This window comes from Sturnira hondurensis, unplaced genomic scaffold (genome assembly GCF_014824575.4).
Source record: "Sturnira hondurensis isolate 20B ecotype Veracruz unplaced genomic scaffold, ASM1482457v3 Scaffold0022201, whole genome shotgun sequence".
In the NCBI taxonomy this organism is placed as follows: domain Eukaryota; kingdom Metazoa; phylum Chordata; class Mammalia; order Chiroptera; family Phyllostomidae; genus Sturnira; species Sturnira hondurensis.
In genome coordinates, this window is record NW_028094832.1 from 1,140,647 (window position 1) to 1,163,280 (window position 22,634).

At 46.7% G+C, this 22,634-nt stretch overlaps 1 protein-coding gene across 2 annotated transcripts in view; it reads right to left on the reverse strand.

The window, feature by feature from the left end:
• SASH1 (SAM and SH3 domain containing 1) overlaps positions 1-22,634 on the reverse strand; it is a 167,487-nt gene that overhangs the window by 52,163 nt on the left and 92,690 nt on the right. For both annotated transcript variants that reach the window (XM_037034839.1, XM_037034836.1), the window contains 4 exons: positions 16,569-16,609; positions 14,291-14,377; positions 11,852-11,964; positions 4,641-4,742 (listed from right to left, as the gene is read on the reverse strand). In XM_037034839.1, coding sequence (XP_036890734.1) covers positions 4,641-4,742; positions 11,852-11,964; positions 14,291-14,377; positions 16,569-16,609 — 343 coding nt within the window. The remainder of the gene's footprint in view (positions 1-4,640; positions 4,743-11,851; positions 11,965-14,290; positions 14,378-16,568; positions 16,610-22,634) is intronic.

Here is a 22,634-nt window from a genome sequence, read left to right on the forward strand (position 1 = left end):
CCGACCATGGCCAGGGAGCTATTTACATCTCAGCACAGAAAAGAATCGACATAAAACTGAAAAGCCCTGGCTGTCACACAAAAGATAATCAAAGTGCCTGACCCAGGGCGGCCGCGGCAGGATACGGGGTATTTATCGGAAATTAATTACTCTGTTCTCAGGCAAATCTGGACTAACCGAGGAATATTTTGCATGGGAGTTTTTTGCTGAGTCTCCCCGTAGAAGCACAGGGCAGACTACAGTCAGCATGAGAGGGGTAAGTGTCATGTACGTCAGGATGACAAGCAAGGTCAGGCTAACTTCAGTGACCATGGTGGCAGGCTGTGTTATGACCAGGGAAGTGGCCATGGGTGTTTGCAGAAAGCCAGCGAGCAACACACACAGGGTAAATAATACTCTCAGCGAACTCTCCCCACTACTGAATAGCCCGCCTTGACCTGCATCCCTTGGCTGAAGGAGAAGTCATTCTTCAGAGCTTCTGGAAGACTGTGCTGACTTGGAGGGAGCATAGGGTATTCCTGGCCCTCTGTCCGACCAGGATTGGCTGACTTTGTTTTCGAGCCATGTATGAAGACACAGTTTGCTGAAAAGCTAACAGAGCAAAATGTGTGTGCGTGGCATCTTGAGTTTCTGTGGGGGTGACCGTATCTGCCACACTGCAGTGACTGTGTGCCGCCACGTCAGGTGGGCCTGCTCTGTCTCCTTCACGTCCCCTCTGAAACCCGAATGTCTAGCACCGTACCTGCCTGGTACACAGCACACACTTCATTGGTGTCCCCTAAAGGAACAAAGAACTGCTCGAGGAATGAAATGCCCACCCTTTAAGAGTCCACTTCATCCTGACTGTCTACATCGAAGTGGTGTTTCTGACTCGCACCCTGAAACGAGTCCAACAAACCAGTACTTAATGACGCTTTCTTAGTGGTTCATTCAAAATGCCCATAGAGCTCAATCTATATAAACTTTCCCCCAGGGAAACAAGCCTCTCTCCTTGCTGTCTGACTGTGTGTGCTTTCATGACAGTCCTTGTTCTCTGAAGGGAGAATCTTATCACTGCTCCCCTTGACTCAGGTGCTATTAATCAGAACAGTGCACAGTGAGTCTGATACTAAAGGCCCCACCATGGACACCTAAGGTCTTTGTGCTCTTCCCGGAGCTGGGTTTGACTCACATCAGTCCTGAGTTACTGTATTTATTCTTCATGATCCTTTAGGTTTATGATTTACACTTATGTTAGTTTTTAGGAGTTGGGAATAAGAGACCCAAAAAGGCACACTGAAAACCACAGACACGGCTCTTTTGATTACCTCATGGTCCCAGGATGCGCTGCTGGCTAGCACACAACACATTCATTATTGTAAGTGACCATGCAACATCTCGGTCATTTCCTCGCAACAGCAAACCAAGCGAGGCTTCCAAATTGATAATCTTTTTTTTTTCCCCCTTAGCTGCCACGGAAACCTGGTACTTGATTCCAGAAATCATGGGAAAGTAGGTAGTAGGAGGGTTATATGCACTTCTGATAAGCCATCATTTGTCGCTTAGACACACAAAAAAGCAAAGACTGAGTTCATAGTTGCAAGACATGAGACACGCTCTAAAGCAGCCAGGAAGGATGAACATTCAAATACAACTTTGTGCATTCAACATTTTTCAAACACGCTACATGAGCTGACACTAAGCTAGGTGCTCACCGGAGACACACAGTAACACAGCATGCCCTTCTTGCTCAAGGAGCTCGCGATTTCCAAGGTGGGCAGAAACACGCACAGTTTATCCTGGTCCTCCAGTGTAACCTGAGGGTTCATGTCTACAGCTAGTTTTGCAGAGTACAGAATAGGAAGCAACCAACTATACCTGAGGAGGTTAAAGAAAGTTTCACAGAGGAGAAGGTTGTTGGGCTTCACTTTGCAGGAAGCAGAGGTTTATACCTGGAAAAATCTGAAGGGATACGTTTCAGGCAGAGGAAGATGCATGAGTGAAAGCCAAGGGTGAAAATACAAGCTGTATCCAGCAATGTGCAGGGTCCAGTGTGGCTGGAGGGGAGCCTACAGGGGGAGGAGGTGACAAATGAGAGTGGAGAGATCGATTAAAGCAAGATCGCATCTGGTGCTGGGTGTGCCAATAACATTTGGAATGTACCTGATAGAACTGGAAAATAACCATGTTTTTTTTACAACACAGGATCTGTGAGGAAAAGGTGTGCTTTAGAAATGTGACTGGCTGTGTGGAGCATAAACGAAAGACAAGAGACTGAAGACATGGGAGACAGAGTTGCTTCCAGATTATAAGGAACAGATGACCCGACAAACAAAACAACTCCATAAAAGAAGACCTCACAGTTTGATGGTGGTACTGTGAAACGTAAGTTTGAAACTCTGGAATTTTAATTCCTACAATCTCCGTGGAACTCCTAGTTCAGGAAGCAGTGGTCACATTAAAGCAGCACAAATGATAAAAAATTCCAACATGGAAAATAAAAAGTAAGATTCTCTGTTCATAGATGACATGATCTTTTTTTTTAAGATTTTATTTATTTATTTTTAGAGAGGAAGGGAAGGAGAGAAGGAGAGAAATATCAATGTATGGTTGCTTCTCGAGAGTCCCCTGCTGGGAACTGGCCTGCAACCCAGGCATGTGACCTGACTGGGAATCGAACCGCGATCATGTGGTTTGCAGGCTCGAGCTCAATCCACTGAGCTACACCAGTCAGGGGACATGATCTTATCTGTAGAAAGCCCTAAAGATCCCACATATATGCACCAAAAAAGTTAAAGATAATAAATTTAGCAACAGGTGAAAATCAGTTCCAATTTTATACAGTAGCAATGAATAAATGCACAAAGAAAGTAAGGAAAAATTTCATTTACTGTGAAAAAAATACTTGGGAATAAACTTAAGAAGATGAGACTTACTGAACACTGAAAACCACAAAAATTGGTGGAAGACATTCAAGAAGACACAAATAAATTGAAAGATATCCTATGTTTGTGCATTAGAAGACTTCATATTGGCAAGATGAAAATATTACCCAAGATGAAAATACTACCCAAATTGATCTGTAGACCCAATGCAATCCCTATTAAAATCCCATGGCATTTTTTGCTGAAATAGGAAAACCCATCCTAAACTTCACAGGGAATCTCCACTGACCTCAACAGCCAAAACAATCTGAAAATGAAGAGCTAAGCTGGAGGGCTCAGAATTTCCAATTTCAAAACTTACTACAAAGCTACATTAATCAAAACAGTATGACACTAGCAAAAAAAAAACAGACACATAAGCCAAAGGAATAAATAAAGATTCTAGAAATAAACCCTGTATATATAGTCAATGAATTTTCAAAAAGGGTGCCAAGATCATTTGGGGAAAAGATGGTCTTTTCAACAAATGGTTTCAGGAAAACTGGGTATCTCCCTGCAAAAAAGTGAAGTTGGACCCATACGTTACATCATATGTAACCATTAACCTAAAATGGGTCAAAGGACTAAAACTATAAAACTCTTAAAGTGAAAACACAGGAGAAAATCTTAATGACATTGGATTTGGTAATGATTTCTTGGATATGATACCAAAAGTACAGGCAACAAAAGAAAAGTGGATTGAAGAGAATGAAAAGGCAACCCATAGAATGGAAGAAAATATTTACAAATCACATATCTGGTCAGACATTAACATCCAGAATATATAAAGAACACCCACAACAACCAGCAACAAAACAAACAACCCAATTCAAGAAAGGGCAAATGACTTGAATAGACATCCCTCCAAGGATATACAAATGGCCAATAAGCTGCTCAACATCTTAGTCACTAGGGGTACGCAAATCAAAATGACAATGAGATACTAGTTCACCCCCCATTTCAATGACTATTAACCAAAAAAGGGAAGGGGGGGGTAAAAAGTGTTGGTGTGAATAGAGCAATCGGAACCTTCACGCATTGCGTCCAGAAACATAAAACGATAGAGTCCCTGTGAAAACCAGAGCGGCACCATTCACAGTAGCCAACAAGCAGAAACAGCCAAGTGTCTATAAACAGATGAATGGGGTAAGAGGATGCGGTTTTTGTGGACAGTGGGATCAGTGTTCCACTGACTCACCCATCGAAAAGAATGAAGGTCTAGTATATGCTGCAACATAAAAGAACCTGGAAAACACTGCACTAAGTGAAATAAACCACACCCAAAGGGACAAACATTCTATGATTTCATTTATATGACCTACCTAGGACAGTCAAATTCATGGAGACAGACGGGAGAAAGGTGGTTTCCTGGGGCTGCGGGGAGAGGAGGCTCGGGAATTACTGTTTAATGGTTAAGGAATTTCTGTTACAGCCAATGAAAAAGATGGTTGCGCAGCAGCGAAACTATACTTAACGTTACTGCACCGAACACTTAAAAATGCTTCCAAGGGTAAATCTGAAGTTGTATATACGCTGTGAGATTTCGAGAACACCCAGCATGAAGAGCACTATGCTTTCCAGATGTGCTTCTCCCGGGTCAAGAACATGGAGTTAACATGGAAGAACAAACGCTCCTTCTCCGCTTCTGGTGGGAGCTGAGGACGCTAGGTTGAAATTGTGCAGACTGTCCCCTCTTAGGAGAGGTGCTCAAGACGCTCAAAGAGGAAGAAAACTTACGTTGCAGTTGGACGAGCCGTCGAATGTGGGGCAAGAACCGTCCGGCCAGTCGGCAGGGTCCAAGGCGGCTGACTGCCGGTGCTGGGCCTCGTACTCCTTGAGCTACCACAAGAGGAAACAGAAGGTTGAAATGGAGGTAATGCTGGCACTGCGTACGGAGCCGCGGAGAGAACGCGTCGGCACCTTCTTCACACCATCATCGTTACAAAGTGCCAGTGACACAAGGTTCTCAAAACCAAAACAAGGACCCGCCCCCTGCCCTGTGGGCTTTCATCTCAATTAAACCAACAGACACAACAGACTCTTCGTATTCTATTGTGTATTCCAGACAGAACCTCGATTTCCCCCTCCTACATGGAAACTCATCCTTCACAGTGGAATTGTAGGTTCTACAAAAATAATCGCCTATAGTTTGGCCTCTGAATTACCTCTCTTTGTAGAAGGCGCAATGTGGTAGACTATGAACATTCGGGCAAAACAGAGACGGAAGCCTGAAATTGATTTTTAAAAGTCACTTGCTTTTCTTGTTCTAGAATGCTTCAAGTCACCAGGTCAATGTTACCGTGTAATAAGTACAGTGGGATTTACTTCGGACACTCATGGACGAGAGGAAAGGAACAAGTGGTCTAGACTACGTGCAGAGATGTTTAAAGCTGGGGTTTAAACCAGGTTTCTACTTTTTTGAAAAACACAGAAAGACAAGTGAAATATTACAAGAAATCAGCAAAATGCAATGTAGTAAAATTAGATAAAGGATCCTTCTGAATGGCTAATGGTGTGTTTTTACAACACGCACACAAATTTAACTCTGCTACATAATAAAATGAAGTTGTCACTGCATTAAAATTCTACCATAAAGCAGTTTTTCTATATGAATTTTAAGACACTGATCAAATCGTGTTCCATGAATAAAGCCACTAAAAAACCAGAAACGATCTGACCCGAATGCCCAGGAGGTGAGTCAGCACCATCCTCAACCACTCGGGCTTTGCGTGTGGGCATGGCAAAGCCACCAGGCTGACAACATCCTCCTTGCAATGTTTCAAAGCATTGCTTCTCCTAGGAAATTCTTTTCTGTGTGCACAAGTGATAGGAAGTAGACCGGGGAGGCAGACAGCCCTGATTAATGGGTAAGAGCTTAGCTGCAGAACCAAGCACCCGCTGAGAGCCCCTGGGCAAAGTATTACCCGCTCTGGGCCTCAATTCCCCCGTCCATCAGGAAAATGGGGGTGACAGTGCATCCGTCCGTCTCACAAGACAAAACAGCAGAGCTCTGAGCACAGTGCACCTGGGCCGGAGACGCATCCACACAGCTTTACTGTGATCACGCTGTGGTTTCAGAATAAGCAGAGCTGGAAGTCCACAGCCTCCAGGCATTTGCTCTTTTGCTACTAGGGGCACTAATCTCATTTTAATCTTTCTAGTGCTTTAGGGAGTTAGTATTCTACTCTTTGTACTACATCTAAGTTACGTGTTAGAAAGCTCTCTCCTTCCAGATATACTCATTTCTGCAATGCTACCTTCTCGCTGTGTTATCGGAACAGCTGGCAGCTGAACAAAGGGGCTATCACTTGTACTCTCCTGCCTATGTTCCACTTTTTATACTCAACCTTAGCCTCAACTCCTAGGAGCCACAAAATAAACTTCATCGCTAAAAACAAGACCAATTCCTAACTAGTCAATCATAAACAGAATTAGTATTTTTCTTCTGCTATCTGTCCATTTCTATCATTTTGGAGGTCAAAGTACCTACATTTCTTCAGATGTCGATTCAGATCTGTGCTCTATCCAAATTTGCCACTTTTTAAAAATCATCCTAAATTTCAAAATGTTTCATGTTTTATTGGAGGTCTTGTTGCAAAACACAATCTCTAAAACGTTTTTTCTTTTTTTAATCCTCACCTGAGGACATTCTTTTTCATTGCTTTTAGAGAGAGAGGAAGGAAGAGAGAGAGAGAGAGAGAAACATCAGCTGGTTACCTCCTGTATGTGCCCTGACCAGGGATCAAACCCACAACCTTTGGGTTTAGGGGACAACGCTCCAACCAACTGAGCCACACCAGCCAGGTCTCTAAAATGTTTTAAAGTACATTTTATGGGGGTAGACACGCACCTGGTTTCATTTGTATAATTTTACTTTTATATTCCACTCTGCTCCTGAAGAAGTTTTGACTTAAAATATCATGAAGGAAAGACAACAGATAATTTAAGGATTTGTATTTTAAAGCAAATTTATAGAGTTTTAATTTAACTCCAGAATTTTTAAAATAACAACATTTTAAAGTGTGTATCTCTGAGGAGAAAGTCCTCCCTCGCATCCTAGTGTTCCTAGCCTGACGGTTTTCTTACGCTTGAAGTCTATGACATGATTCTTGGAGGGAACGGCCATCTTTAGTAAATTAATGCTCATTCTACCTTAAAGACCTTCAGGGAGAGAGATTCCAGAATGTTCCCATTTCCAAGGGCAATTATTGAAAAGAACATTTACAGTGCATCTCCTCTAAATCCCCTCCAGCTGCAATTTTAACTCATTTCCTTTCATTCTGTCCTCAGTTGAGATTAGAACAAAATAAAACACTCTTCAGTACACCCTCAAGATGTACTGTTTAAAGATTCCTCACATATACTTAAGGAAAGTGATTAAACTTGTTGCTGCTGCTTCTCTGAGATAAATCCTTTCCAATTTCACCCCATGGGACCTATGTTTTTTAAAAAACCCTCAGTTGCTTTGCTGCTCTCCTATGGACGCTCTCCATGAGCCTCTCTAATTGGCCAACTCCCTGGGAGTGATGCTCAGTGACTGCTACAAGGAAATAATTCAAAAACATATATAAAGTTCCAGCTCAGCATGTTGCACTGTGGTATACCAGATGCCCAGACTCCCTTTACGAAAGTGCTTGCCTATTTCTCAGTTCCTATAGAGCTGGGCTCACACCTAACCCCCTGCTCTGGAGAACCACCCTTGGTGGAGGAGGAGCTGTCTCCGCAGAGATGCCCAGGAGACTGCTCCCTCCTCCCCCATCAGTGCCGCCTCTGGCTCTCTGGCAGGAGTTCTACAGTGCAACTCACCTTCCAGGGCCCCACACTCCCTAAGGACTCAGGCTGAGCCGAGGCTTCTCCAGAAATCTCATCTCTGTCCTGCTTCTTTCTCTGCCTCTCCTGCTTCCCTCTCTCAATTAGAAGTTTCTCCCAAAAGCTCTCCTTTGCCAAATCATATGCTTAAGAATCCCCAGCTCAGGCTCTGGTTCCAGGAACCTGACCTAAGACACTGGCATGAAGGGAAGTTCACAACACCAAAACATCAGTCAAGTCAGTGACAACCACCATGTACTTTTTTAAAAAATATGTATTTTAAGGACCTGAGTATATATAAAAATGAATATAGATGTGACCTTGTGGGACCAGACACACGTTTCTCGGGTGGATCAACACAAACATACTCCTCTACGACAGAGCTCCACCTTTGCTGGTATCGTCACACCGAAACAACAGGGTGCCCCTCAGCCAAAGCTTTAAAGGTGAGTCTACTCCCTACTCTCCCGTCCTCACTCACATGCCCCTCGAATCACCCAGGTAAAGTAACACCCTATGGCTCCCAAACCAGAACTAGGCCCAGGTTTGAATGCCCGAAACTTACTTGCCAAGGGCCATGTATGCTCTTTCAATCAGCACCTAGAAACCGCGTTCTCTAGACATACCAGTCGCCTAGAGCCCCGGGACAATTTTTTTTTACACATGAGCTCTATTCCCTTAAAGCACACGTATTAAGTATCCACCATCAAACTACTAGAAAATGTTTGAAATGCCACTAGATTTGATGGAATTATTCAGTTGTTCAGTGAATACAACTTTAAAAGTCGTAAGTTAGGCTGCTGTCTTTTTAAATTATACACCGATAACCTACTGTGAGATGTTTCCTAAACTTCATTCTCTGCCAATGCTTAGGGAACTTAAGAGTGTCTCACACATTAGCTCCCTGCAGCCTTTCCGATTCTGGTCTGGGTCCCTTTTGACAACTCGGGTTTCAGGGGCGCGCATCATGGCTGCACACTTCACAGTTGGAAAATATCTGACAATGAGCCCAGAGTCACGTACACAAAGCATGGTGGACCCACTTGTCTTCACTGGTACGTGGCCAAAGCTTTCCCCAATGCAAGGATGTGCTGGGGGCTGCACTCAGCTCTGTACGGTGCCCAGATGAACTCCTCTCCGGACGCTGGCTTACTCTCTCAGGATTAAAGTCTGTGCATGGGTCTACACGTCTCTAACCGCGGGACCAACACATCCGCAATGTGCCGGAGGAATGTCCCCATCACGGTCACCACAGGAGGTCCAAGTCTCACTGTTTGTTTCGTCCAGCAATGACGTCAACCTAGATCCTTCAGCTGCTCCTAAGTCCCAGGAAGTCTCTCCGTTCTGCAGACTATTTTCCGCTCTAACATTTTTCTTGAAATGACTCGTCTCCGGCCCATGAGAAGCCCATCCAGACAGCAGTGGCCGCGGATGCACCTGCGCCGCCGAGCAGGCCAGCCAGCTTCCCCCCCTGCATCTGTCGGAGGACACCCACCGCTGTAGGCAGAATCGAGCGGAGTTGGGAGAACGCCATCAACTTTTTCTTCTGTGTTTCTGGATTGCTGTATAGAAAATATTCTTGATCTCCTGATGAGCTCCTCCCTGCAACTCGGCCAGGCTGCCTGGCTGAAACCTCCACCCAGATGTGTACAGGGGGCTGACTTCTCCTCTCCACGTCAACAATGGCTGTCTGTTAAAATCATAAGCTCTGCCCTGGCTGGTGTAGCTCAGTGGATTGAGCACGGGCCTGTGAACCAGACGATCACAGTTCGATTCCCAGTCAGGGCACATGCCTGGGTTGCAGGCCAGTTCCCTGCAGGCCAACTCCCAGCAGGGGACGCACGAGAAGCAATCATACATTGATGTTTCTCTTCCTCTCTCCTTCCCTTCCTCTCTAAAGATAAATAAATAAAATATTTTAAAAAATTAAAAAAAAAATCATGAGCTCAGAAAGAGCTTCAAGCAATTTTTTTCTCCCGAACGTTCAAAGTATTCTTTCATTTCCTTTCCAATTATAAAACCATGCTACCTTATGCAAACTATGTTAAGGCTATTTTTAACATTTTCTTCTGCTCCAAGAAGACGGGATGTGGCACATCACCTGCAACCCCCGCTTCCCAAACACAGCTGCAGTTGGACAACCTGCGACATCTGCATTCGGATCTTCGTTTTCACGATGAAATGAGAAATGCGCCTGCTTGCTCCCCAGAAGGTGGCATGTCTATCGTGGTCAAACCACTGCAGGTTCATACTTCTCATATGTCTTTTCTAGGAACTCAAATGAGTGGACCCTTCCCAAATGGGACCACACATTCAGGAAATAAAATTGGAGAGAAAACCTATGGCGGACGTTTTGCCCCAGCTGGCCACCAGGCTGGGTGGCTGGAGGCGTGGTGGAGCAGGTCAGGCCAGGCTGAGGGCAAAGGGGCAGGCATGGTGATCAGCCCAGGGGACAGGAGGCTGTACCTGCCACTTGCTGCATGTCTGTCCCAGAGACACTGGAGGCCGAGACGCCTCTGCTCCTGTGAATCAGAGCAGGAGAAGCCGGTAGGTGGCCATCTGGAGGTGGCCCCGGCTCTGAGGTCTCCTACTCAACCCAGTCCCACCTTCCATGTCCCTCAAGTTTGTCTGTTCCTGTGTTTTCACTCTGTCTCACCAACAAACTAAACTTCTTTCTAAACCGCTGAAGTCCAGCGTCAGGTATGCCCAACTAAATTAAGTGAGCCTGTCGCTGTTCCACGGTGACAAACCTCCGAGATGCTACTTGGTGATCGAGTCACAGCTGCTTCAGTGGCTCCTTAGTGACCTGAACGTTTTCATTAGTTTCTAAACCTGCCTGATTTATGACTAGTGCACAGAGCAACCAACCAACCGTCAAAGTGAAATCCAAGAATCACCAGTTTGTTGGGCGACAACAAAGAGGAGACCCCCTCCATGACTGCACTGACCCAGTACCCAGGGGGTGACCAGGCTTCTGTCAGTGTTTCACATAACTCAGAGCAAAAAACGTGGCACAGGCCCCGGCTGGTGTAGCTCAGTGGATTGAGCGTGGGTCTGCAAACCAGAGGATCGCGGTTCGATTCCCAGTCAGGGCACATGCCTGGGTTGCAGGCCAGTTCCCAGCAGGGGACCCACAAGAGGCAACCATACACTGATATTTCTCTCCCTCTCTCCTTCCCTTCCCCTCCCCTCTGAAGCTAAATAAATAATCAAAATCTTTAAAAAAAAAACGTGGCACAGCAAACTGTAATTACTATCTACTTAGAAGAGAAAGAAAATATTTGTTTTTTGAAAGCAAAATTTTAAGGTATATCTAAAACTTAACTTTTAAATTATTCAAAATCAAATTAGTGACAGTATCTTGTAGAGAACTGATGTTTTTAATGGCCATAATATATTTAATTTTTCTTTAGGCTTCACTTAATTTTATCATTACATTCTTATAATCTTTTCACAGGGCTTATGCATTGTGCAATGGCATTCAGACTCACTTTCCTGGTTAAATCAGTCCACCCCCATCTATTTGACATTCATTCATTCATATATTCACTGAATATGGAATTCTACCTCACACAATGGACTACTTCTGTTATGCAGACAGAATGGAATCACTATGTTATTGGATAAGTACCTGATGACCACCAAAGTATCACCCAAACACCACTGTGAATAATAATATCTCTCTATACTCTTTGACGCACCTGTCTTAGTCTGTTCACATTGCTCTGATTACTGTAGGGCGGGTGGCTTACACACCACAGAAATGTCTCGGTCACCGAGGCCGGGAAGTCCGAAATCAAAGTGCTGGCAGATTTCGGGCCTGGGGAGGACCCACCTCTCGGTTCAGAGACAGCTGTCCTCTCACTGCGTGTCCTCACACGGGGGAGAGGGAGCCCGTACCCTGGGGGCTCTTCCATAACGTCCTTCATCCCATTCATGGGGGCTCCGCTCCCAAGACCTAATCACCTCCCAAAGGCTCCACCTCCCAAACGACCCCACTGGGCACAGGGTTTAACTGCAGGGATTCAGCGGGGGGAGGGGGGCGGACCCAGACACACAGTTTCCCTTGGGCCCCAATCCTGCCTGGGCGTGAGGAGGTCTCACCCACCCACATGGGAGGTGGGTCTCGGCCCTCTTACCCGAGCCAGGGCCTCCTCCACGGTGATCATCTTCTCCTTGACCATCACCATCAGCTGGATCCGCTCCTCGTCGCTCATGGTTATCTCACTGGCAACGTAGCCCACGTCTTCCCCTGGGGAGATGAAGGCACAGCAGGGTGAAAACAAGGCAGGTCTCCCAGAGGCCAGTCTCGACCAGGTCATCGTGCAGGACCAAAGAACGAGGGCACTGTCTCATATGCCGTTTCCAGGGGCTCAAACATTGTGTCTCGTTGACGGAGCAACAGGAGCACCAGGGGCTGCTTCGTAGGGAGCCAATGAGCCCACCTCGCCGGGCACAGGCACCGGGAACATATACGGACCAGAGCTTTTGTGATGAAGGGTCTAGTGGAGGAGTCTTGGAAGAAAGCCCACAGGGAGTACGAGGTGGGCAGAGACCTAATTTAAAGACCCAGTGAGGGTGGACACACACTCCAGGCTCCCTCGACTACGGCTCCCCTAGACATGCCACCCACTGGGGAAATGCACAAGGAAAAAATGTTTCGGGGAAAAGTGGGAGGCAACCTTCTGCTGTGATGGAGAAAGGTCAGAGAGTCAGCCTGGGAAACAGTTGACGCCTGCTAACTTCTCTGACTACTGTTCCTCCAAGGGTTGGTGCAGGTAAATCAAACCCCGGATGGGAAGCACTCAGAGTCATTGTTTGGGAAGTACTACATATGTGCACATCTGCAAGTTCCACTGGCATCAATGTTTCCAAACTCCACTCCACTCCCAACTCGAAACTGAGGGCAGCCAGAACTGCAGAGGAAAGCAGAGTCCCCATTTGGTTTCATCAAAAGTGTTTTCCTACAAAGTAAACAGGCTGCCAACACCTCGAACGTGCATGAGCCACGTTGGCTGCGTGCCGCTGGTCAGCCAGCCTGTGGGGACAGACCTGTCAGTGCAGGTGGGCGCTAATATGCGCTCTGGGAATAAGTCCTCAGTCCAGGCCCTGGTCCTTCTCCGTCTTCCCACACATCCCTCACTAGCCTGGGTGCCATTAGGACGCTAGGCTACGGCTTAATTTGCCTTTGGTGTAAAGAGACAGAGGAAGGGAGGCTGGCCGCACACTTGTAGGAGCCCTTCCATCAGGATCTACCCTGGAATTTTATGTTCCCCTGTACCTCCCTATCTCATTTCCATTCCATAATCCATCAGTCCAGACACACTGTTCAAGTTCCCCTTGCCCCTCGTCTCCGTGCACAGGAAGAACAATAGAGTGGGCTATGTGACGGGAAAGCCCACCGGTTTGATTCATGTTCCTCTGTGTCACCTCCAGTGGTGGCGGTGGTGGTGGGGTGGTGGGGGGATGATGACAGAAAGTTGGTTGGGTTTTAAAATAAATCCATGTGATCTGGTCAACTTCTGGTTCTCTCCTTTATTCCCTCCTTCCCTTTCTCTCTCCCTCTTTCCCCTTGTCTTTATTTCTAAAGAAGGCTGTGTTAGAATCCAAGGTTTACTTTGAATACCAAGTGATTCTGAGCATGTACCAGAGGAAAAACTCTGAGTGTTTAAGAAGAATTCTGTTTTGACAGGACAAATTTTAAAAAAAAAATGCCACCGAATGCCGCCAAAGAAGCCAGGCACGCTGCTGGCGTGCATACGCTCTGTGTCCACTCCTCTCGTTTCCGCATGTATGAAAAAGCGGAGAAGCCTTCCGAAGAGGGTAGGACACTAAGATTTTGTAGAAGAAAACCAAGTCATGTCACTGGGGAGCAACTAAAATGTTCCTGTACTGGTAACAACGATCAGCAGGACTGGAGCCTGGAAGTGGCTTTGCTTCCACTCCCCTCTGAATGCCTGGGAGGCAGAAATTACGTAACTGGGCCTCAGAGGGATGACATATTTACTTACTGTATCAACAACAACAAAGACCCTGGCCAGGAGGAGGACAGGGGAGGAGGAGAGAGCACGCCTCCCTCCACAAGGCAGCTCTGGGCAAATTCCCATGATGTCAGGCCATGAGACAGAGTTTCCAGGGGCAACAACCCAGTGACTGTCCCTTCGTCCGACAAGCATCGAAAGTTCAGAAGACTGCAAAGGCCACAAGGGCGGGGCAGCGGGGAGGGTCCCCAACTAAGAGACCCTAGAGCTTTTAGGGTCCCTCTGGGCGAGCAAGATGTGCCTGGGGTTGCTGGGATGCAGAAAACGCCAAGTCCGGTCTTTGCTGCCACACCTTGTAGGTGTACACACAGTCAAGCCTGCTGGCTCTCCCCGCCCTGTTTTCTTTGATTTAAAAAAATAAAAATCCCCACTGGGATGAAGTTTTACGTAATGATAGGAATGTCAGAAAGTTGAACGTTTTACGGGCACACGCGATGAGTTATTCTAACTTGCAGCAACCATTGAGATCGGAGACACAGACTTGCTAACATCTGCGAGCTAAAAGGGCCCACTGTCCGCCCGCTGTTTCGCCGGTACCTTTCGAGGTCTGCCTCATTATTCCTTTCTGGTTCTTCCGGAAGTTCTGCCAGAAATACTTATTTTTCTTCTTCCAATCTCCTTTTCCTTTAAAAAAAATAAAAAAGACACAAGCAATAAATCCATGAATAACAAAAATAGCCCCTTCCTTATAATTCAAAGCTTGCAAGAGTACTTTGATTTCACAAAGACAGTTTTGCCCTTTCAGTCTGTGCAAAACTTGAAAATGCCCATAAAGTTGTTTAAAAGAAATGCAAATTTCCCGGGGGCGGGGAAATACTGCAGTGGGGATAAACCGAGCAATAAGGAGGCATCAAAAAGGCAGGCAAAACATGCATTCCTGCATTCTCTTTGATGTTTGTTTAACTCTCATCTAATCTGCTGACTTTTGGGGTATATTCCCCCACGCCTTTGGTCTCGGCCACAATTATTTCAACTAAACCGCAAGTAAAATACTTGCAGAAGTTAACTTTGTTTTGTTGTTATTCTTGTTGTCAGTCTACCCTTGGTTTCCTTTTGTCACCACAGAGGGAATGACAGAAAAGCTGGCACACCCCGGGCACACTGGCCTGGGGCTGGCTCCTGGGCCTGTGGGGTGCCCCACGCCATTTCTCTAAGGTGTGGAGCTTGCATGCGGCCGGGCCGGCAATGACACGGGTGGGGTAGGGTCCTCAGCTCTGTGGCATCAGGCCACTGGCGGCCTTCCTACAGCTTACCCAGGTCACAAGGACAGGAAAAGCAGACTGCCCTCCTGCTGTGACGACTCCAAGGAGACCCCCTTCTTCCTCCTCCCCAGACTGGGTGGCTCTCAAGTGAAAGCAAATTGTCACAGCTAGACATTTTTAATACCGGGTAGGGTTTTCTGGTCATCAACACGTAATAACTTCTAAAAACCAATGGAACACGAGGCGAGTACAACAGAGGGCGAGAGGGACCCTTTGTTCTTTAAGAACAAAACGCAGCGGCAGAGCGACCCATGTAGACGTGGCACGCTCAGGGCAGCTTCGCCGCCACGTGGTGTCTGGTGGCCCCACAACCCTGGAGAGGGCCCAGCAGAGTGGCACACTGTCGGTTTCCAGAGTCTAGACTGGTGGTGCCAGGCAATGCCACAGAAAACACACACATGGGGACTAGAAAAGGCACCGTCTGTCAATACGGGAGGCGCTCCTCTGAGTTTCGAACCTTCTGGAGCTGCGCGACAGAGCCGGCCAGGAGCCTGAGACTCCGATGTGCTCAGGATGTCCAGGGCACGCTTGCCCGCACCGGCTGCCTTTGGGTTCAAGGCCACAGCACATGCGGGCCATGAAAGGTTAAAGCAGAAGTAGGGTATTACTCATTCAACCTTTCTCCAGGGCAATCTGCAATATAATGCATTTCTCTGACGGCAAACTACACTCCCCCTTCTCCCATTTTATTGCTTCTGAAATGAAGATACAGCTTAAAATATAAATGGTATTAGCTAACATTTATGTAACACTTACTGTATCCCAGGCACTTTGCTATCTAACAACATATTTCATTTAATACTGACAATGAACTTATATTATTGTTCCCATTTGGTGGATGAGAAAACTGAGGTTCAGAGAGGCAAGGACTGTGCCCAGGGTCCTAACTACTAAGTAGGCAGAGTCGTGAATCAAATGCAAATCAAAGCCTGATCTGAGCACTCATGCTATGCTCCTAGTCACAATTATTTTGCCAGGTGCCCTCTCACCCAAACACAAAAGATGTTACTAAATCAAGAGTGGATTTTATAATCAAGGAAATATAAAATTTATAACACCTTCATTGTGCGGAGTCTTTGATTCAAAAGTTCCAAATTGAAGGATTTATCCCTGATCAAGAACATGACCAGGTATAGAATCAAGAATTTTTATGGTAACATCTTTCTCTGTGATAGAGAAAAACAAACCAGAAACTAAATGCTCAGAAAGCAGCCACTGGTTGCTTGAACTATGGCACATCCACGACGGCAAAGCCTCATCCAGATGTGATCCGTTTACCGTGAGCAATACTCAACCACACGGGGAAAGGGTCAAGACACAGTCGATGGAAAAAAATTATATAATAATATGTAGAATATCATCCCAGCTATTTTTTTTTACCCACACGAATACAGTAAGCAAGAGGGGGAAACTGTACATCAGTATCTTAATGCTGTTTATTTCAAGGTAGAAGGCTTCTTTGTGGCCTTTTGTACTCTCACATATTTATGGGTTCCAGAAAGAATTAAAGGAAAATAATTTTAAATCAATAAACTAAGAAAAGAAGTACTGACCCACGGAGCTGTCTTCTGAGTTTGACTTCCGGAGAGAGTTCCTAGAAAAGCAAAATGAGTCTGATTAGTGGGCAGCCTCGCCTTTGTGGGAGAACCGAGGATGCCCTCCAGGAGGCTGGGGCAGCGCCGGGACTTCCTAGCACAGCCAGGCACGTTTCTGTAGGGTATTACCAGTGGCTTTTTCCAGCCTTCGACGGACTTTCTGGAAACATACGTGCGCACCACTCACCAACATTTATTAAAGACGCACCTCAGGGTGAGAGACCCACTCAGTTACCACCACAAAGAGGCCTCATGTGTAAGTAGGAAAAAGAAGGCACAGAATAGTGAAAGAACAGACCTAAGCACCTCAAATGCCCTTCAGACCAGGAGGTGAGGCAGGTGGTCAGCTGCAGGAGAAGCAGTTGGGGAGGTGGGGGACCCACCCAGCAGTGGGCGTCCGGGAGCCCCACAGAGAGAGGGCAGCCAGTGTGCAGGTCATCCAGTAGGAGGTCCCCACTGGCAAGTGCATCCTGCATGCGGCTAGGTCTTCCTGTGTTGTTCAAAGAGGAGCCAGGAACTTGCATTTTTTAAAACGAGAGCTCCACACATTTAAGTGACGGTGAGTCAATGTTTCTAAAATGTGCCCAAGTGAATCGAGACATGTCTGAACCTCAGATTGGGTCCAGGCCCTGCCCAGACCTGGCAGCCACTTGGACTGCTGATACAGATGAACCCAAGCAACCTGAAACATGAACACAGCCCTAAACCAGGTTATTAAGCATTTCTCCAGCAAGCCTATAGACCTACAATTTTTTTCATTATTTACATCTCCTTTCTTCAAATTATCATACGTTCTGAAGAATTTATCCTTGGGGGTTGCACTTTGGAATTTTTTTATTTTTTATTAAGAGGCGCTTTCACGAGACATTCCTTGCATTTCCCTAGGACGCCAGCAGATGGCACTGTAGATTCTTTATTCACCTTGTTCGGGATTTTTATTTCGAAAATTTCACAAGTTCACAGTCTAGATACGGGCCAAAGAATGGCAATGTTTCATAAGCGTGAGGCTACCCAACTCATCAATTTGCAAAGGGGGAAAATGACACCGCATGAAGTTTGATTTGGACGCAGTGAACTGTCCCTGCAAACAGAAGCTGGCAGAGCAGCGGAGTGAAGTGCCATCTCCTTTCTCCTTGAGACTGATTATAAAACTCACCCAGCAGGAGCAAAAATCAATGATGTAACCAAATTCCAAATCTGGATGGCAGCAGGTGGAAGGGGTCATTTACTGATCTCCTGGTGGAAGAAATTAATGCTCAGAAGCCAGTTCCAAGGGCTTCCTAGGAACAAACACATCCCTCCAGCCAGACACCGGGGCCTGAAAACGGCAGCTCAGGAAACAGTTGTCAGGCCCGCTCTGTGTCAGGTTCACTGCCAACAGGGTAAGAAAGATGGGAACTTCAGCACCGACTTGGGCGGCCTGGAAGCAATAATGACATTCTGTTGCACTTTGAAAACTGATTTGTGTATTTAAAAGTCATTGAGTTCTGCAAGCAAGTCTCTGAACTCAATCTCGGTACCTTTTCATCAGTAACTACTAGGGAGACCCCCCAACCGCACACATGCTAACATTTTCCCTCAAGGTCCCTAAACTACTGTAGTCCTCAATGAATCCTTCAAGAAAATTCGTAAGGAATTAATAAATTAGATTTAAAAAATTAAGACGGCATGGCTAGAACTTTGGTCCTCCCCCAGTGTTTAGCAAATTCTATGTTAAATTTTTTCCTTCCTTTTCTTTCTCTCTCTCTCTCTCTCATTCGTTCCTTCAATAAATATTTATTTGGCCCCCATTAAAGTGTGGCATCCACTCAGGCACTGAGAACAGCAACAGATACAGGAGACTGGTAAGACCTCTGTTCTCCTGGAGCTGGGCTGGGGGAGAGAAGCCAGGTGGGGGGTACAGATTAAGAAGGCGGGGGAATCCCAGATGGGAGGGATGGAGAAGGCTTCTCTGAAGAGATGACAGCTGAGCAGAAATCTTAATCACGTGTTGACATAGCACCCAGTCCCCCCAAATGAGGGGACTGGGTCAGGAAGAGCAGAGGCGGCGAGTAGTTTGGCCGCGTTAAGTCCGAGACGCTTAGGAGCATCTCTGTGGGGATACGGGTGAGGGGGGATATACCAGACTAGAGCTCCCGGGAGTTGTTGAGGGCTGGAGACAGAAACTTGGAAGTCATTTGCTTACTGAAAGCTAGGAGACCAACTGAACATAATGGAGAGAAGCCGTATGAAGGCTGAGCTCAGGGGCAATCCAACTCTTGGGCGTCAGGACAAGATGAAACAGGCAGTGGGACTCAGGGTCAGTGGGGGGAATGAAGAGCAGGACGGCACCTTCTACCCTTTCCAACTAGGATAATATTAAAATTGATTTTGCACAAATAGTATCACTGCCTCAAATGACTCATACAGGGTAAAGTCTAGGTTGAGTCTCTGACTTCACAGTGGAGAGGCTCCAGAGACCACAGAAGAGAAACTAACCCACATCAAAACGCACGGAATTCCACCTCTTAAAGAAAAGGCTCTCGTCGACCCTCCTGTCACAGACCAGGCTGATCGCCGAGACCCGGGAGGGATGACCCACCTGAGGACACGGACAGAGCTGCACAGGATGGAACGGGGCACAGAGGCCCTGGCTCCACCTCCTGTGTTCGAGGCCCTGTCCCGGTTCCTGTTTACAAAACAGACATTCACACGGCATGTTCTGGCCCTGTTCTTGGGTAAGTTATCGAAATGATACTCAGAAGAACTTGGGAAGACAGAGCATGTTTTCAACACCAAATTCCAACATGGCCCACGGGCCTACTGACACCGAGTGTTTCAACAGCGCCTTCCAGGATTCGGCTGTGTAGCAACTGCAGGACCCCCTCTGGTGACTGTGGAAGGAGAGGGGGCCAAACGCTCCGGCTCCAACTCATTTTTCTTCTTATGTCTATTTATATACAAATAGTCTGAGAGAGCTCCAGGCAAAGACAACTCTATCTCGCTGCTCCACACTTAAGTCTGGCACACCAGGAAAGTAGAAGGGATGCCCGAGCACAAAGGAATTCCTAAAATAGACTTCATGTTTTTGTTTTGATGGACTGTCCAGAAACTTCATTACAAAAAAACAAAAAAAGGAAGAAAGAAAAAAGGAAAACAAAGAAAAATTGTTATAATCCAATGTCTAAGAAAGGAACATATGTTATGTGTTACTGGGAAACCTATTTGCGAGAGATTTTTAAGGTTCTTTATCTTTAGTCTCTGGAAATACACTTCTCTCCATTAGTTTCTTTCCTGCTGAATTTTGAATAGGGGCTTTTGCGGTGTCTGGGTCTTTGCCTGCATCGTCCAGGGCCTGCCAAGGCCGTCCCCAAAGCCAGCAGTGTCCGCCTGAGGACACAGAGAAAGGGCCGAGACATCCATGCTCTGGAATTCTGCATGTCCAGAGGGCCGTGGAGGAAGGAGAAAGGGTTGAGGGGCCTTTAGTAAGTTACTACCTTCTCTTTCTCTATGACAAGTATAACTAAGTACTCACATCCATGTTTTGCACATTTAGTGACAAACAACTTTATGTAAAATAGGTAATTCCTTAATTTGATAAGTCTGATTACCTTTTGGGTACCAAAGATACCCAAAGGTATTTTTCATCCTAGGAGAGCATCTGTCTTCTGTTCCAGAGAAATATACTTGAAACAAATCCCTGTTCACACTACCTACTGTCCTACAAAAATTCAAGGGTCAGCCCCTTTCTCAGCCTCAGGGCCAGGACTCGGGCGAGGCAAGGGGCACCCAGTGTCCACTGTGTGGGGAGTGCTCACTCTCGGGGAGAGTGGGTGCAAGGGCTGAGCAGCACCTTCAAACCTTCGCCCCACACACGTCTCTCGCTTTCCCGTCAGGAATGGGCCCTTCCTAGCCAATAGCTGCTGGATTTCATACACAGGATAGAATTCAGCTTTCCAAAGTCACTGGCTTGGATGGAAAGTAATTCTGTTGCCAAAATCTGGCATATTGTTAGAACTCCCTGGATATTTAGTATGAATGACAACAGTGGTGACATTTTGTTATGCTGGTGAAAATAGAGGCTTTTTCCGTCATTTCACAGTCTGTTCCCAGGCTGTACTTTCTGGCTTTCATTACAAGGTCACCTTTATAAATGAACAAGGCAGGCAGGTGTCTGGTATACCCAATCCAAGGCACAGGGGAGGCACTCACACATCCAGGGGTTGGGCACGCCTGGGACAGCCCTGCCATAAACCTCAGCCGCGCTTTCTTTTCCTGTGATGTAATGACGATAAAAACAGTACCTCCCTTCAGGGACTATTAGGAGGACTGCATGAGACGATGCACAGAAGGGGCTTAGCCCAATGCCTGCCACTTGCAAGTCCCCATAAATGTGCCCTCCCATAACTCGCCTCTGGAGCGTGCCCACAACACGGCTCCCAGACTCCAGCAGTTCCTGAATCACCAGGGTTCCTCCTTTTTTTAAAAAAAATATTTACTTCCCTTAAATATTTTAGATGGATATAACTTCCCTCTCTTCTCAATCACTCTTTATACAAATAATTTGTTTTTCTTAGAATTAAAAAGAAAACCCAAGCCAATGATTGAACATGGTGTCAACACAGAATTGCATGGGCCACTGACTGGTATCTAGACTTGAATCACGTGATCTCGACTGTTTCCCCAGGGCCCACGTGCGAAAAGCTGCCCAGAACAATGGTTCCCAATGTGGGTTCTGGAATCCAACCACCAGGGCTCAGAAGTCCAGCTCTACCACTCACTAACTAGTAACTTTTGGCACAAGTGCCTGAGTCCCGTCGAACCCTAGTTTCCTCTTTCGTAAAACGTAGACAATAAATCATATTATGGATGACATAGGTTTTCTAGGCATTTCAGTCCAATATGACTTGCAGGTTATTTGGAGCAAGCCTGCACATGCCAGGCTACCTGAAAGAGCCAGTGACTGTAACTGCTGGCCTTTTCTTTCAGCCAGATCCCCCTAGGGAGTCAAGTCCAAGTCCTTCTCAAAATGCACTTCATTTTCTCAGCCCAAAGGGGCTGGTTCTCTGGTACCTTGGGGACGGCCGACAGGCTCTCCAGGCTGCGAACAGGCTCCAGCCAGGACCAATCTGAAAATCCTCCAAGCTGCACTGAAAGACATCTGTGTCCTTCCAGTCACCAATGGGTACCTTGTCCCAAAGTTAACGATGCAGAGCACTGGCGGAAGTTGAAGAGTGTCACGCCTGAAAAGCACCCAAGAGCCAGCTCTCCAAGGTGGAAGCCCACGACCTGGCTGTGCCCAGGCCTCAACTCCACTCCGTACGAAATGCAGAAGTGCAGAGCCGAATGTGCTCACGGGCGTGGGCTTGGGGAAGGAGGGTCAAAGCTGGGGCAGAATACACTCATTCCCCAAGGTTTCCAAAAACCACTTCTCCACCTGGGCCGTGTTATTACTCTTCACTTTGGCCTCCTGGGTCTGAATGGCCCAAGACATTGACTGAGACTTGCTGAGTGGGCGCCAGCTTTGACGTGGAGAGCACTACTGAATGTACTGCAAAGGCACAAAAGCCTTCCTAAGTCTTCAAGTGCAGTGACTATTCTCCGAATACCCCCACGGCACACCAGAGGGCACACAATATTATTCTGCATGTAAGATGACATAAAACGGCATCAGTAACTGATCAGTCTTATACACAACCAGCCAACGGTGGTTGCTGATTTGGTATTTATTGCTTGGTGCAGACAACAAAGCCCTGCTCAGCTTGCTGAGGGACGAGGACACAAGGTCCACGCCTTCCGGGTGTTTGCAGTATCTTTGGGTGACTCTATGGACCAGCCCAGGACAACAGTGGTGGGACGAATGAGTGGTTACAGCAGCCAAGGCCAGACGCTCCCCTTCTCATATCCATGTTCATCTCCTACTAAAACCCCCTGACGCCGTCTGGGCGGCAGTGCACCCGGGAAGTACTCGCCTCCCCCCACTCCCTTGTAGCTGGCCAAGACCAGATGCCAGCCTCCGCCCAGGAAGATGGAGAGGGACTTTTC